Raw genomic sequence first — 15,537 nt, forward strand, 5'->3', positions numbered from 1 at the left:
AGGCGTTGCATTCAGTGCATTTTATAGTGGACCTCTGAACCATGATGTCTAGGCTCCTCCTGGAATATTTTTATATGAAACTGTGCAAAGTATGGCCAAACGGAAGAAGACAGTCTATATTCTTAGCAGCATGCACAGCGTGGTTCAGACTGATAACACCACCAAAAGGAAGCCAAACACTGTCACCCTTTACAACAAAACAAAGTGTGGCGTGGATGTGATGGACCAGATGGTTCGGGAGTACACTGTCCGCAAAGGAACACGGCGCTGGCCAGTCGCCGTGTTTTATAACATGATTGACATGGCAGCACTGAATGCACATGTGCTGTATCAAGCATGCACCGGGACGAAGGAAAGACGGGTGGACTTCCTGGTGGCGCTTGCAACAGAGTTGGCTCACTCTCATGTAGCTGCGAAGAAGGCAAGAAAAGATCAGTTGCTTCGGGCAGAACCCTCCACACCTAGCCCTGGAAAAAGAGCCACGTGTCAGGTCAAACACAAATGCAAGAAAAATCAGGCCACTGTGCGATGTGTTCACTGCAAAAGATACACATGTGGTAAATGCAGACTACAGGTACCATGGCAGTGCCAGGATTGTGAGTGATTGCTGACAATGTTGAATTATTTGTAAATATGTGTACAAATGGTTGGTTTTTTGTACTGTTTTTATCAATAAATGTCAGCAACAAAGGACATACACCCATGTGTGTTGATTTCTCCCCAAGATGGCAAACTGAAACACTCCACTCCCCCACCCCCACTCCCCTCCCTCCAGAATTCCTACTTAACAGCCTAATATACATATGAATGACTAGCCAGTTTAGCTTCCACTTCCACCATTTGACTGCTCTCCGGGTTTTATAGGTAGAAAGGTAGAAGCCTGGGGATGCTAGTGCTAGCTAGACTGCCTCAAGTGGCCATAAGAGGAGCTACAGGTTTTTGTTTTGGTTTGGTTCAAGCCATCTTGAATTTTTTCAAGATGGCTGCAAAGTGGTGAGATTTGCTTCTAGAAAGGCTTTGGTTGTACTACAACATGGCGCCATGGCAACAAGGAGCTTTTGAGTCACCATAGCAATGAAAGAAAACCAGCACAAAAAGAAACATTCCACCTGAGACTGCTAACATCATCAGTTTCAACAAGACTCGTGCCTGCTGGATTAAATGAAGATTCGCAGAACTCTGACTTAAACAGACTCTCATCATGCCCGTCCTCGCTCTGGGTTTCATCTTGGGTTTGGTCATCACAAAATCTGTAAGAAAACTCACGCAGCTGTTCCTCAAAGAAGAAGACGAGGCAAGCAGAGATGAGGAAATCACTCCAGGACCTTCTGGTGGCGTTGTCCAGCAACGTCCTCCTGATCCAACAACAATCAACAACCACGTCCAGCAGAGACACCAGAGCAGCTTTACGTTCAGCCTGAATGTTGGGTTGAGCACAAATACTGGTCAGCCAATCACATTGGACTAAATAAACATGTGATGACTGATATGCTCAATATTGTGTGATATATTTATCAATAACATCAGTAATTTGCAAAACTACTTTTCTGTTTTTAAAAGCTTTTCACAATTGTCTGAGACATTTCTATTGAATATTACTCCTCATGGCTTTTGCATGATGAAGTGAGACAATACCATCGTTACATTTGTCACAGCAGAATGAAATGGCTGATTTAGGTCATTTTTTGTCCTGGTTAAACAGATTTAGAGTAAACAAAGAAAGGAGGTCTGACAAATATACATTCACTACGAACAGCACTTATTTTGAAGCCACTTATAATAAAGAGAGTGCCATAACTTTAATTTCAGAGGTTATGTGGACACCTATATGAGCTTCACAACATTTTGCATGTAGGCCGGGGCGTAACTTCCCGTCACTGGAGTCCTTCAAGAAACTTCTCAGAACTCGTGTATTAAGCAAAGCCTTTGACCTCTAGCCTTTTTTTGTTTATTTATACTCTTTTGTAAAGCGTCCTTGGGTTTCTTGAAAGGCGTTACACAAATCTAAGTTATTAAGTATAACACAATGCTACACGCTCACAGTTTCAGAGCGTTACGGCTTCATTAAGTGCTTAATCCAGACCACTGTACAAATGCCATAGTAATCTTATGTTATCGGTACAGGAAGAGTATAAACTGGCATGACTTTTTTACTACAATCATGAGTGGAAAGGTAAAATATAATGTCCACAGCACAGCTGAAAGGTTCCTGCACCTCTGCTATGGGTAAGCATCAACACAGCTGAAAGAGTATTTGCTTACATGCTTCCTGTTTCGGGTTTTAATGGGCTCTTTCGGGGCAAGGATCTTTAGCATTTCTGAAAACTCGCATGGATTTCTATTCTGGATCCCTTGAGTGCCATACCTCCTCCTCACGTAATGTCTGTTGCCATTTAAATGTAAATATGATTATCTGGAGGCCACAGCCTAGAACAATGCTAAGCATGCAGCACCTCAGCAGAGAGAGAGACAACCTTTGGATTTGCATCGATCAGGCGGCAATGGAGCAGCATTCTGACAGCCTTTGAGTCCTGAATTAATAGAAATTCCTGTGTCCTGTCAACAAAAGACAGTTTTATTATTCATTATGTCTTTTGTCATTTGTCACAAAGGATTTAAGACACATTTCTCACCATATTTGTTTTATGATTAAATGATCAGTGTTTATCACTCATATTAGAGGCCAGTCCAGCTGATATTTAGAGAAATGGGAAAATCTACTTTTATTAAAAGTGTATATAAGCACTTAATCCACCTTTTAATACGCCCACTGTGCAGTCTGGATGAATGAAACAATAGAAGACACGCAGAACCTTTCACACCATAGAAAGCAAGTCAGGATTTGAATAAACTGTAATTATTTTAAAAGGATCTGTTAATTTCAGTGTGCACTTGTCTCTCTTCTTGCGCTCCCGCTCTGTTTATGAAAAACAAACTGTCACTCTGTGGCTAGAAAACATGAAGCAGAGTGGGGATAACATAATAATAAAAATTCATGAGGGTGAGATGTCCTTGTCACTGCTGCTGTGGTTAAAAAAAACAAAAACAAACATTTCAGAAAACTTTTAGTCACATTTTGTTTGTGTTACACCTTTTTGTGCAGGTTGAGTTATTTACAGGTGAATAAAGAGGTGGTATTACGAATAAATAGATTTTAGATAATTAGATTTTTAAAAGTGATCACTTAAAAATATTAACACATACTGTAGAATAGAAAGTAAAAAAGCAACATAAAAGTTAAAAGAAGGCCCTGAGAGATTTTAGTTTGTGTCTTAATTTATATTCATATACTACGTGTGAATATGCTGCAGACCGCTATATGACAGGGATAAAAAGACAAAATCTGACCATTCATCTTCCGGTTAAATAAGGGGAGAATAGTTGATAAGATTATAATAAATAAATTATTATGACTGTTAAAGATGACCAAAAACAACAGATTTAACATTAACAGTTCTGATGACGATACAAAATTAAATATAAAATAAATACTGACCTGAAAGTCAGGCTGAAAGATAGATTCGTCTGGAAAAATATTAGACTTGTGCAACAACATAAATACATTTCAAGACACGTAACAACAGACTTCTGTACTAACAGTGATTACAGGAAATTATCGCATTCTTAAATTTTGGTCCTCTGCACTTGGGCAGTGTTGCTGAGTTGTTAGCAGGAGGGCAGTACAACCTGGCATGTTGGATAATAAAAAGCTGCATTAGTGTAGCTGTGGTGTTCGCACAATAAAATTTTGTGGCAAGCGTACCCCACTGTGCCTTTGAACCGGCAACTAAAATGAAATCTGTTTCTTCTGTTCTTCAGCTAACAGCAGGAGAAGTTTCCATTTCTTGCATCATAAATACGTCTCCCAGATTGCTGTCTGTGTCACTTTTAAACCACAGGAATATGTTTTTAACACCAGTGAATGAGCAGGTAGCATCTTCTATGTGACTGTATTATGATCAATTGACCTCAGCACTCTTTATTACAAGAAGACTTTTTAAATGTTGCAGATTCCTCCTTAAAATCACTCAAAGTCCACAGTGAAACTCAACAAGCCAGTTTAGCAGGGAGTTAAGGTCTGCTTTAAATCAGAGAAAGCCCAGATGGACAGATAATCCAGAATAAGTGGGAGTATTCTAGCAATAAAGTCAATAAATTCAACATATCCAACTAACATTACATGAAACCTACTGTGGTAATTACTTAGGTTCAAATGTGGCCCAAACAGGATTTGGAGCACCTAACCTCAGAAAATATTACCAGTGTATTACCAGGCAACAAGCATAACCCTGAAAAAACTGAAACAACAAAAAAAAAGAATGAGCTTCATTGCTCACAAGTTATGAAGTAAAAAGTCAAATTTTTAGCTTTTTTAACCCCAAAATCGTATCCTCCAGCACTCCTACAATACTCCAAGTGTTTATACCAGAAGTTTGGAACACTGCATTGCTTGTCAACAAACAACATAAAAGTAGTGTAAATATACCTGCATAATATTCAAAATTTCTGGTTTACTAATAATAAAGAATTCACGTGGCAACATTTTATTGCAGTGGCTGGCTGAGGTTAATCTAGTCTTACCTGTTTTATGTACTTGTGTCTATAGGAAAGCATGATAACCCAAACCCTAAATTTACCAAGTTACCTTCCTCATTACATTAAAAAAACACACACACATTCATGTGGCCTCAACAAGGATGGCGGTTGCTGGGAGGGAGGGAATCGTTAGGCTGAAAGTATAGTTTATGCGTGAGGTGGTTCAGCAACATTGTGGAGTTTTACTGGTCGGACTGGTTGGAAGATTGTTTCAGTCCTAAAGAGAAACACAAAGTGATTGAATAGATAACCCGCTCATGTTAATGATCGTTTCTGTGCTCTGGCATCTGTGAGGAGTGGCTTCTTTTCTCTGTGTTATATCACTGCAGACTGACATGTAACCAATTACATGTCACCAGATTAGCAGATCTATCAAATCATTTATACTATTAACTAATTTTTTGCATGAAAAGCTGTTTTTATCTCAGTCAGCTACAGTCGTAATATTTAATAGATATTTCTGTCTACATTTAAATTGACGTAGCAGCTTCTGGTTAACATAAAAGCCTCTGCTTTGTCTGTGTAAACAAGAAACTTTTGGCTAATGTCATTAAAAGAAACTTCAGATTTCAGTCCAGCTCAAATGTTTCCTCTACTGTTACACCAGTGCGTTTCAGCCTTTTCTAACAACATTTTACCAAAATGATCCCAACAAAATGCTGTGAGAACATTTAGGAGGCATAAACATTCAAGTTCGGCTTTTGTAAGCAGCTTTTGTGCTGATGTTCAAATTAAAAATTTCTGTATTTACTGTTTATCCACAGCTTTTTTACAATTCTTTTGCTTTTAATTATTCCACAACTCTCATTTGACTGGTAAATTGAATAAATTGCTAAACTTGGTGAATAAACATTGAGACAAACATTTCTGCATGATATGCATGATTTCTGGGACAACTGTGAACAACTGAGCGCCTCTCTAACTCCCTTCTTTCTCCCCTCTCCAGGACAGTGATGAGGGAGAGGAGGACGAAGAGAGGGCGTTGCAGTCGGGCAGCGAGGGCACCAGCTCGGAACCTCGCGAGGACCACACAGACACCTCATCGGTGGAGGTGACCAGCAGCCGTCCTCGCCGGGCCACGGCGCTGCGCAGAGCCGTCAGCGCGGGAAACCCGGCACTCGGCCCGGCACTCAGCCCGGAGGCTCCCGCAGGTCGCAGGAGGTCAACTCGCTCGCTGTCTGCGTACAACCAGAACAGCAAGTACCAGCCCGCCAAAGGACAAGACATGCAGGTAAAGCAGAGAGGCTACAAAACAGGTTCCCCATACTCTTTATGACAAGCAAGTTTACTGATATTAATGCATCATATTTTTGGTACACTTAATTATATGTAAAAGTAATAGTGTCGAGAGGAGAGTAAAACAGCTCCATCACGAACTTCTACACCAGAAAAAAATCAACGATGGGGGGATTTATCACATCAGGATTTTGCATCATGATTTATCCTATCCACACTGAAATAGTTGAGTGATTAACAGAACCCAGAGCAGTGTGTGCTACCCTCTAGTTCACAGTGTGCCTTTTATGTGCAACTTCAGGTGGAGGAGGAGGACGGTCAGCTGGTTTTGGACAGAAACCCTCTGGAGTGGAGCGTAGATGAAGTCGTCCAGTTCATTAACTCTACCGACTGCGCATCTCTGGCTGGCATTTTCCAGGAGCAGGTAAACAAAAAACAAAAACACAATTACTGTTAGGTATACATGTCAATAAAAGTGTTGCTTGTTTGATAAATAGGGGCTGAAGGTGCAGAATAAAGTAACTAAATTTCAGGGGTTGAGCAAAAATGTAGCATTAGAGAAATCATAGATATTTTTAGACAGAGCCCCTGTTTTCAACTGTCTGTGTACAAACTCTTCTATAAATTGTTTTAATATATTTTTCTTGATGGCCCAGTGTTTGGTTAGATACAGTGTTTGCCTCACTGATTGGTTTAGGTGGCAACAATGTGGTTTTTTTTATTAGTTTATTTTAGAGTGATTAACTCGACTGACTTCAGCTTGTGTGTCTCTCCTTGGACTGTGTGTGTAGAAGGAGGGGAGGGGCTGTCTTTACACACAGAGTAGATAAACACACACAGAGAAACACCTCAGTGTAACCAAGACAGTAAAAGCCAGCAGAGACTCTCACATATTACACTGAACACAGACGTGATAAATAACATGTGTGGATATTATATTTTTAACCCCTTATTTGTTTCTGTGAGGTGCAGTGGGTACCAGCTTTTCTCAGGCAGATATTTATCCAGCTACAAATGACATCTTCTTCGAGCGGTCGATTATTTTCTGCTTTTTTGGAAAAAAAAAATTGTTTACTTCATATTACTGCACATTTTAATTGGTTTAGAAAATAAAGAATAAAAAGAGAATTAATAATACAAAAATGTGTGAAATCAAGATTTAAGCCTTTTAAAAAACCATTAGTAACATTTCTTGTTTTGTTACTTAGAGACTTTTTGTAAGGTTATTATAGTAATTTAAACATGTTTTAGTTAACTCAAATGGAAATAAAACCTAGCCTAAATAGTCTAAAGTGAAATGAGATTGTGTACTTACAAACAGAATGAGTTTTGTTTAGTCTGGTGATTTGGTCACATTTGTCAAGAAAACCAGCCAATGAAGGCTTTGCTCAGTGTGTTGAGATTAGAATGGCAATGTTATTAAATGTGTCGAGTGCTTTCATTATCATATTTTATTAGAGCTTTGTTTTGAACTTTTCAACTTAGAATCTGACAAATACTTTATATAAATACACTAAAAATAAAAAAAACTCATCCTTAGACTGTTTGAAACTAAACTGAAGCTCTAATTTTGTATAAAAACGCCCTCTGCAAGCAGCTTTTTTTGAGGTGAAGTACATTACAGGAGTTTAAGCTGAAAGCTTCAAACCCTGAATATTTCTGTTTAACTTGTGTGCAGGACATCGATGGTCAGGCCCTGCTGCTGCTGACTCTGCCCACAGTCCAGGAGTGTATGGACTTGAAGCTCGGGCCTGCCATCAAGCTGTGTCACCAGATCGAGCGTGTCAAAGTTGCCTTCTACAAACAGTACGCCAACTGATGGAGGAGCAGCGACAGGAGCAAGCCTGGAAATGTTGGATTACGTGGATTTCCAAATTATTTTGGCAGTCGGTTACTTTGGATAAGCACACACCGAGGGACAGCAGGAGGATGTTTCCAGATGAGAAGCTGAAGGATTAATTTCTGGGATACTATCTGTGTGAAAATGATATGCAGTACCCACGAAAAACAAAAAAACTTCCTTACTGTCGACTCCGGCAGAACCGAACACACTGAGCTGATCTGTGTGCTCTACTGATCTGTGAAGAAGCTGAGGACTTGTTTTTTTTTTCTCTTACTTTTCATTTCCATTTGATTTGTCATAGAGGAGCATCATAGCAATTAAGCTTTAAAAATTATAATCATGAAGAGTTTTCCCTTTTTTTCTGTGTGGCATAATCGGTTCAGAAAATATAATCGGAAAGTATTTAACAAACCAAGAATTAATATATTTGGAATATTTATTGTTACCCTTATTTATAAGGAGTGATTATCCATTTGGATTTTTAAGGAAAAAAATTGGAGATGTATATCACAATGTACGTATTAGCTAATCTTTATTGAAAACGGGAAACTATGGTATGAATTTATTCAGTTCAAATAAGCATCCCATGTGTTTGAGAGAAGAACACACTGGAATAGTCTTACTCTCTTCTCATTGTTACAGTCACATGAATCAATCATGGAAGCTATTTTGTGTCCATCTATGCAATTCTGTTGCAGATATTTTTGATAAGTAAGAAAATAAATTTCTATTGATTTTTATCTGTTTTTCTTGTGCTTCGCTTTTCAGTTCAAACACTAATAAACATAAACTGAAGGTTCCTGACAGCATGGCATATTCACCTGGTATAAATGTATTTCACTCCACTTTTGCTTTTAGAACTTAATTGTATTTTTTATGGAACAAATTCACAGAGGTGCTGGAAATTTTCCTCAGAGATTTTGGTCCATGTTGATATGATAGCATCACCCAGCTGCTGCACATCCATGATGGGACTCTCCTGACCCACCAAATCCCTAAGGAGCTCTATTCGAGATCTGATGACTGTGGAGGCCATTAGAGCAGAGGTCTCAAAGCTTTTTTGCGCCACGGACCGGTTTATGTCCGACAATATTTTCCTGGACCGGCCTTTAAGGTGTCGCGGATAAATACAGCAAAATAAAACCAGTGCCGGTACCTAAAAAAAGAAGATTTATTCATAACACACGGGAAAAGACCCAGGGAAACAAAGTTAACAATAAAAACGATTAAAAAAAATACGTCTAAAAAACGATAAAAACCCTTAAATCCATAAATTTCACACCTGAGCGTCAGCTCTCGTGGCCCAGTACCAAACGACTCACGGACCGATACCGGTCCGTGGCCCGGGGGTTGGGTACCGCTGCATTAGAGTACAGTGGACTCACTGTCATGTTCAGGAGAACAGTTTAAGATGATTTGAGCTTTGTGACATGGTGCACGAGTACACTGTGGTAATAAACAAATAGACAGTCAAATTCTGAACCTGCCTGAATGTAGCAGCAGAAATCAGAAGTCGCTATTGGATGGTCTTGTTTTTGTGAGTGTGTGTGAACATTTTAGGCTGAGCAGCACTTGGTGTGTCTTCTGCTGCAACGTTCATTGTGTTGTGCATTTAGAGATACTCTTCTGCATACTTTGGTTGTAAAAAAGTGGTTATTTGCAGTCTGACATCAACAAGGCATTTTTACCCAGAGAACTGCAGCTCACTGGAAGGGTTAGTATATAAACTGTTACAATAAAAAAATAGAAAGCCAAAGTTTAAAATAGTGCAGTGAGCATATATTCATATAACCCCTGGGAGCAAGAAACTCGGGTGGCACATTCATGTGTGGGGCACTTGTTGCGGAGCAGTCTACCAACTGAAAGGTCAGTGGTTCAATCCCTGACTCCTCTAACCTGTAGCATTATGAGGGGCAGCCAGTGAGAAGAAAGTCAGTTTAATGGATGCAGAGTAGAAATGAAATACATCTCCTCCCTCTGCTTTTTCTGGAATCACACATCCTGGACTCCTCGTCTCATATTATACTGATGTGTGGTACAACTACATCATATACATAGTTTTGTTTATAGCTGTGTTTCATGATCTCAGGTGAAACGGTTGTCATGGCATTTTTATATTCAGGGCTATTTTTAAAGCCTGGTGCAACATGACACAATAAATATTTTTATCACACACCCACAAACAATGATGAACAACCAGTTGTTTTACACACTGAGTGCAAAACTTTTTTCTGAAGGACACACCTGGGCATCCTTGGTTATAGCTCCTCCGTGCTGTCCTCAACAAACTGAGACGTCCTCCAGCATGGTGCACTGAGATTGATTTCCATGTTATAGACCGAAGGACAAATGAGACGAGGAGGCACAAATCACAGAAATGAGAAAAGCCTCCTGTCTCAGAGGATAACGTAAGGTGCTACAACAAAGCCCTGTATAATATAAATGAGGACTATTTTGAATTTTGAATAAATAAAGCGACGCAAAAGTGACTCTAGTAGAGTCCAAGAATAGAAACTATGGAGATGGAAATAAACACAATAGCCTCTTTAAAAAAACACACAAAAAAAAAGAAGAAGTAGTTTTCACACATGATAGTTTACATGTAAAATGTTTGTTACTACAAGGTGCTGTCTGAGTGGAGTACAGGAGGCAGGACACATGGTTGGTTATCCACTTCCCACATGGGCACAGTTGGACTTTATACAGATTTTGCACTAGGCAGCTGGGAGGTTGAAGACCGCCTATATCCAAACCACACTCGGCTCAGCTGCTTAGAAACAATTTCCAGATTGTAACTCAAGGTCACTTGCTAGTTTTATGAGAAGCCTCTTTAAAGATGACTTAAACTATCATGAATTTACAATACATTTGTGTGCAGTATTTGTATTTGTAGTTATCAGCTCACAGCGTGTTAGCAAGACATTTCAAAGTCCAACCTTAATGTAATCAGTCATCATTCACTTTATCTAACTATTGGTGAGCAGTTTAACCAAGTTTAGCAACACATGAGCTCTTGGTTTCATTTTTTTATTGTTAGTTTTCACTAATACTCATTCATAGCCATTAAATATACATTTAAGTTAGAGCTTTTCATATATGAAGCTATCTGTAGCTGTTTTGTAGAAGGTGAAGGGTTAGCATATAGGCCCTGATGCATGGTGAGACATAGGAAGCCAGACGTCTCTGTGGTTAACAAAACACACATCAGCACTACTCCAGGTCACAGTTTAAAGAGGAACCGCACTCTGTCGTTGCTGCTTTGGGGAAACATTTAACGCTCTGCTGCTGGTTTTACTTTCATATAAAATTACAAATGAATTATTTGTCATGTTTCCACTGATAAGAATGAGTGAAGAAATTTTAATTAAACGCCACAGCAGTTAAGAAAATGTGAAACTAGTGCTTCCTAAGAGTGGTTGTATTAATGAGTAATTAATGAGGTTAATGGTGGAGTATATCACTAATTGACACGCCAGGATCCTTTTGCAGTTGCTTGACACAGTAAAAAGAAGAAGAAAAAGAGATATATTAAAATACTATTAAAGTAGAAATAACAATATTTTTAAAAACAACAACAGATTAGCTCAAAGTAATGTATAAATAGCTGGAAAGTAAAGTAGTAGCAATAGAAAAAGTTTGAAAATGCAAAACATAAGGTAAAAACGTAAAAATGTAAGCTAATATTAGTGGGAAGTATAAAACTTTAGCTAAATGTGAGGTGTATAAACAACTAAATCAGTGGGATGTACTGAAAAGTGGTGTGCACGTGGTTTAAAGTGTGAGCTAAAAGCAGTGGACAGTGATATCATGATCATGGGACTAAAGCTCCTCTGTGCAATTTTAAGCTACTTGTGTGTCAAAGGTTGGGGTTGTATTTAGTCAGATTTAGAGCGTTGTTCATGAAATAAAGCAAAAAGTAAAAGATGCATTGTGCAAACATGGTACCAATAGGAGATAAAAAAAAGAATAAAACAAAAACTAACATGAGGTTGGAAATATTAGCCAAGTATAAGGGATAAACAGGCTGATTGTGGAGGGAAAAAACTGTGGATAAATGGTTAAAACAACTGAAAGTAATGGATCAGTGATAAAGAAAATGAAAAATAATGTACATAGAAAAAAATAAAGCAGTAGTATTCAGACAAATAGGTTGCTGTGGATCTGGTTATTATAAAAATAAAAACAATGAGAAAAAAGCAGAGACAGACACTAATGTACTTCACAAAACACAAATCAGTTACAAAGGAATTACTCAGGCAATAAAAAAACATTTTCAAAATTGAACAAAGGAAAATGCCACTAAGTTATTTAAAACTGAACAATGTAAAATAAAATAAAAAAAGGAGAAGAAGAAGAAGTAAAAACGGGCAATTTATCCCTTTTCTTTAAAACATAATGTGTTTTTATACAAAGTGTATCCATGCAAGCTCTCAGACAGCGATCACTTCATTACACACAATTACAATCCTTCATTCAAAACCCACTTCCAAATCTGTTCAGCAGGCCGACTGGTCAGGAACATCCAGCTAGTCCAGTTCTATGCTGTGTTTTATTATCACGAGGTCCTAAATGTTCAGGGAAAAGGTCTTGGTTCTTCCATAACAGTGATTATAAAGATTCCTCCCATATTAGCTTTTCTTTATCACCTCGTTGTTAAAACCACGGCTGGATTTAAACTGATGGCTCAGAGGTCTCTCCCTGTTAAAAGAATGATGCTTCTGTTGCCAAGTGCTTGCTCACAGGGGCTTGTTGAGTTTCTGTCTATACGGTCATGTCTTTATCTTAAAGCACAAAGTGCATTAAGATTGTGATTTGTTTTAGCACTGGGAGACATATTAAGTGGTGGGTGTGGCAGTTCACCAATGGTGCTATAAGGTGTGACATCACACTGTTTTTGTGTCTTTTGTTTGGTAATCTGTTTAAATGTGACACCTGTACGCACCTGTACCTGTTCATCACTTTAAAATAAATTTACGTGTTTTTATTTCTGATCACCTGGACTTCATCAACTCAGAAGTGGTCTAGCAAAATTACTGCTTTGGTCAAGATATTTATTTCTGTCGTGGGATTGTTTTTAAATGACGATTTAATTTATTAATGGAAAAAAGTGATGTAAAACTACCTGGCCTTGCTTGAAAAAGTACTTAGTCTCTAAACTTAACAACTGGTTGTGCCACCCTGGACTTGAATCAGATTGAGATGCTGTGTCATGACCTTAAACTGGCCGTTCATGCTGAAAACCCTCCAATGTAGCTGAATTACAAGGGCCAAAATTTCTCGACACTGACGTGAAAGACTGTCGTCAATCATCACAAACACTTTATTGCAGCTCTTGGTGCCAAGGGTGGCACAACCAGTTTTTAGGTTTAGGGGGGACTGACTTTTTCGCACAGGGCCAGGTAGGTTGAGATGCTTTTCTTCGTTTAATAAATGAAATCGCAATTTAAAAACTGCAATTTGTATTTACTGAAACATTTAATTGTTGCAAATATGCAAAAATCTAAGAAATCAGGACAAGGGCAAACGCTTTGTCACAGCACAGTATACAGTCCCAGAATAGTATTGACGGGTGTTGCCGCTATGACTCTTTTGGAAGCTTCAGCATTAGTGTTTTGGCATCACCATGGTGGTTTTTTAGAGCCAAAACTGACCATATTTGTGGTTAAGGATGTAGTTAGAGTTATTAGCTCATGCTATCAAGCTTGGCAAGCAAGTTACATCTATAAACTAACTGATAAACAGATACAGCCGGATTAAAATAGCGCAATTTGACCTGAATGAGTTGCACCACACGAGTTATTTAATTTCATTTGATCAAAAGGGGGTTCAGTTCATCGAAGGTAAGGACTAGCAGACACCCATCAGCTGGAGCTGCCTGTCTCAGGATGCCTGCCAATCAGTGCGCCCACACACTGTGTTCAGATTGATGAGTTATAAAAGATTACACGCCACTCTGAGATGTTATAAAGCAGGACGTTTATCGTGAGCCAGCCTTCAGTGGCCATTAGAGAAACTGCTGTTTTGTGCACTTTGTGCACCTGAAGCTTACACTTGTAAATTCTGAGATTCCTTGTGATGTTATGCTAAATAAGTGAAGATACGTTTAACTGAAATTCAGGGTACAGCCGCTCTCCTGCCTTTACTCTTAGCACAGACTTGGAGAGGTGACATGGAATGGATTGAACTTGGTCGCCACTCTGTCTCTCTCGCTGGGCATCGCTTCCTCTCACTCTCACTGAGTTGTTAGTTCACTACATTCATAATCATCCTTGCAGGTCTTGCATTACTGAAGCCTTACACTTCCATGCTTCACCACATTTCATCCATGTGTGTCCATGTGATTCGTCTGTGTGTGTGTGTGTGTGTGTGTGTGTGTGTGTGTGTGTGTGTGTGTGTGTGTGTGTGTGTGTGTGTGTGTGTGTGTGTGTGTGTGTTGTGGACGCAATAAGAAATGATAATAGAAAATGACCTGCTAGCTTCAGTTTATCAAACGAGTCACTATGTAAAACGACGGAGAGACGTTTTATTGGTAGAACAGTTCATGGTGGCGAAATAAAGGCAATTACCCTGTGCGTGGCGATGATGATGGCTGTTTCATGTAGCAACATCAGTGGAGGTAACGCTGTGTTAGTCATGCATGCAGCACATGACCTGATGGGCTGATTAGTTTACACCGCTCTCTGTCAAACAGAGAAATTCATAAAAGCAGTGATTCACATTCAGAGTGTATTCTGATGTGTCGTGCCTCGCTGCCTCTCTCTATGGCTGCAACTGAATTAATTTAATAGCTTTCTCTCTCTCCTCCTCCTCTCTCTCTCTCTCTCTCACACACACACACACACACACACACACACACACACACACACACACACACACACACACACACACACACACACAAGTACACACAGCGCTCACCCAACTCTGACACTTTGTATTGAGTCACTCTGAAAAAGCTGCTACCTTATATTCTGTTGCCTGGCAACCTCATATCAAACGTCCGCTTTGCATGGTTTTCCACCCCGTTGTGTATGAATACAAACTAAGTCATGACAGCAGAGGAGTAAACAGACATTTGAGTTAAAGGGAGGCCCTGAGTAAGAGCAGACACGGAGTTTATGTTTCACATTCAGCTGCTGTGGTTTTAATAGTTTCAGTTAGAGGTGGTGACACATGTAACGGTTTAACAGGGCTGACAGGAGATCAAATAATTGTCAGTCACGCTGCCTGACTAACTCATCAAAGCTCGTGTTAGTCTTTGATACGAGACAGTTTATCAATGAAACACAATTCAAAATATTTTCTTTTGTTCACGCAGGAAACTGCTCAGTTAGACAACTTAATATCAAGTGCTTCAAATATCTGAAAATGTATTTATATTTGGCAAAATTGCTAGTGCTAGCTGATAGTAATCTCAAAATGTCAACACAATTTTCCAGGTCTGCCACACTTTAAGACATGGTTATATATGTTATGTTAAATTCTAGCCATGTAGACATCATATATGTGAATTGAAGTTCATAAAAGCCTAAAAAAAAGTGCAAAAACTGCAGTTTTCCTACCAGCAGCTTGAGGTGGGCCATAAAAATGAGTATGCTGCTTTTGTGGCCCACAAAATCCTCGAGCCACCCATCATTTCTTTATATGTTGGCAGGAAAATGGAAAATAAGAGTGGCGAGTACATAAGACAAAAACAGTTCCTACAGTTATAATGAGCCAGAAAAATCAATATTATTTAGAATGACTTTTATTTTCCAACCAGGCTAAGCTCTGAAGTCTTTAAGTAGTCTTCAGGAATAGTTCTCCAGGCTTCTTCAAGCACATTTAGCTGAGGTCCGGGTCTGGGGAGGCCAATCCATGACTGA

At 39.1% G+C, this 15,537-nt stretch overlaps 1 protein-coding gene across 6 annotated transcripts in view; it reads left to right on the forward strand.

Moving 5' to 3' along the window:
• sfmbt2 (Scm like with four mbt domains 2) overlaps positions 1-8,446 on the forward strand; it is a 61,313-nt gene extending 52,867 nt beyond the window's left edge. For 5 of the 6 annotated variants that reach the window (XM_085386251.1, XM_085386252.1, XM_085386249.1 and 2 more), the window contains exons 19-21: positions 5,543-5,827; positions 6,134-6,256; positions 7,511-8,446. In XM_085386251.1, coding sequence (XP_085242377.1) covers positions 5,543-5,827; positions 6,134-6,256; positions 7,511-7,651 — 549 coding nt within the window. In that variant the 3' untranslated portion in view covers positions 7,652-8,446. The remainder of the gene's footprint in view (positions 1-5,542; positions 5,828-6,133; positions 6,257-7,510) is intronic. The other variant, XM_085386254.1, reaches the window with a different exon arrangement.
• The last annotated feature ends 7,091 nt before the right edge of the window (positions 8,447-15,537 follow it).

Source organism: Rhamphochromis longiceps, linkage group LG17, assembly GCF_057381845.1.
Source record: "Rhamphochromis longiceps isolate RC_006_pf linkage group LG17, R_longiceps_female_GT1.1, whole genome shotgun sequence".
In the NCBI taxonomy this organism is placed as follows: Eukaryota; Metazoa; Chordata; class Actinopteri; order Cichliformes; family Cichlidae; genus Rhamphochromis; species Rhamphochromis longiceps.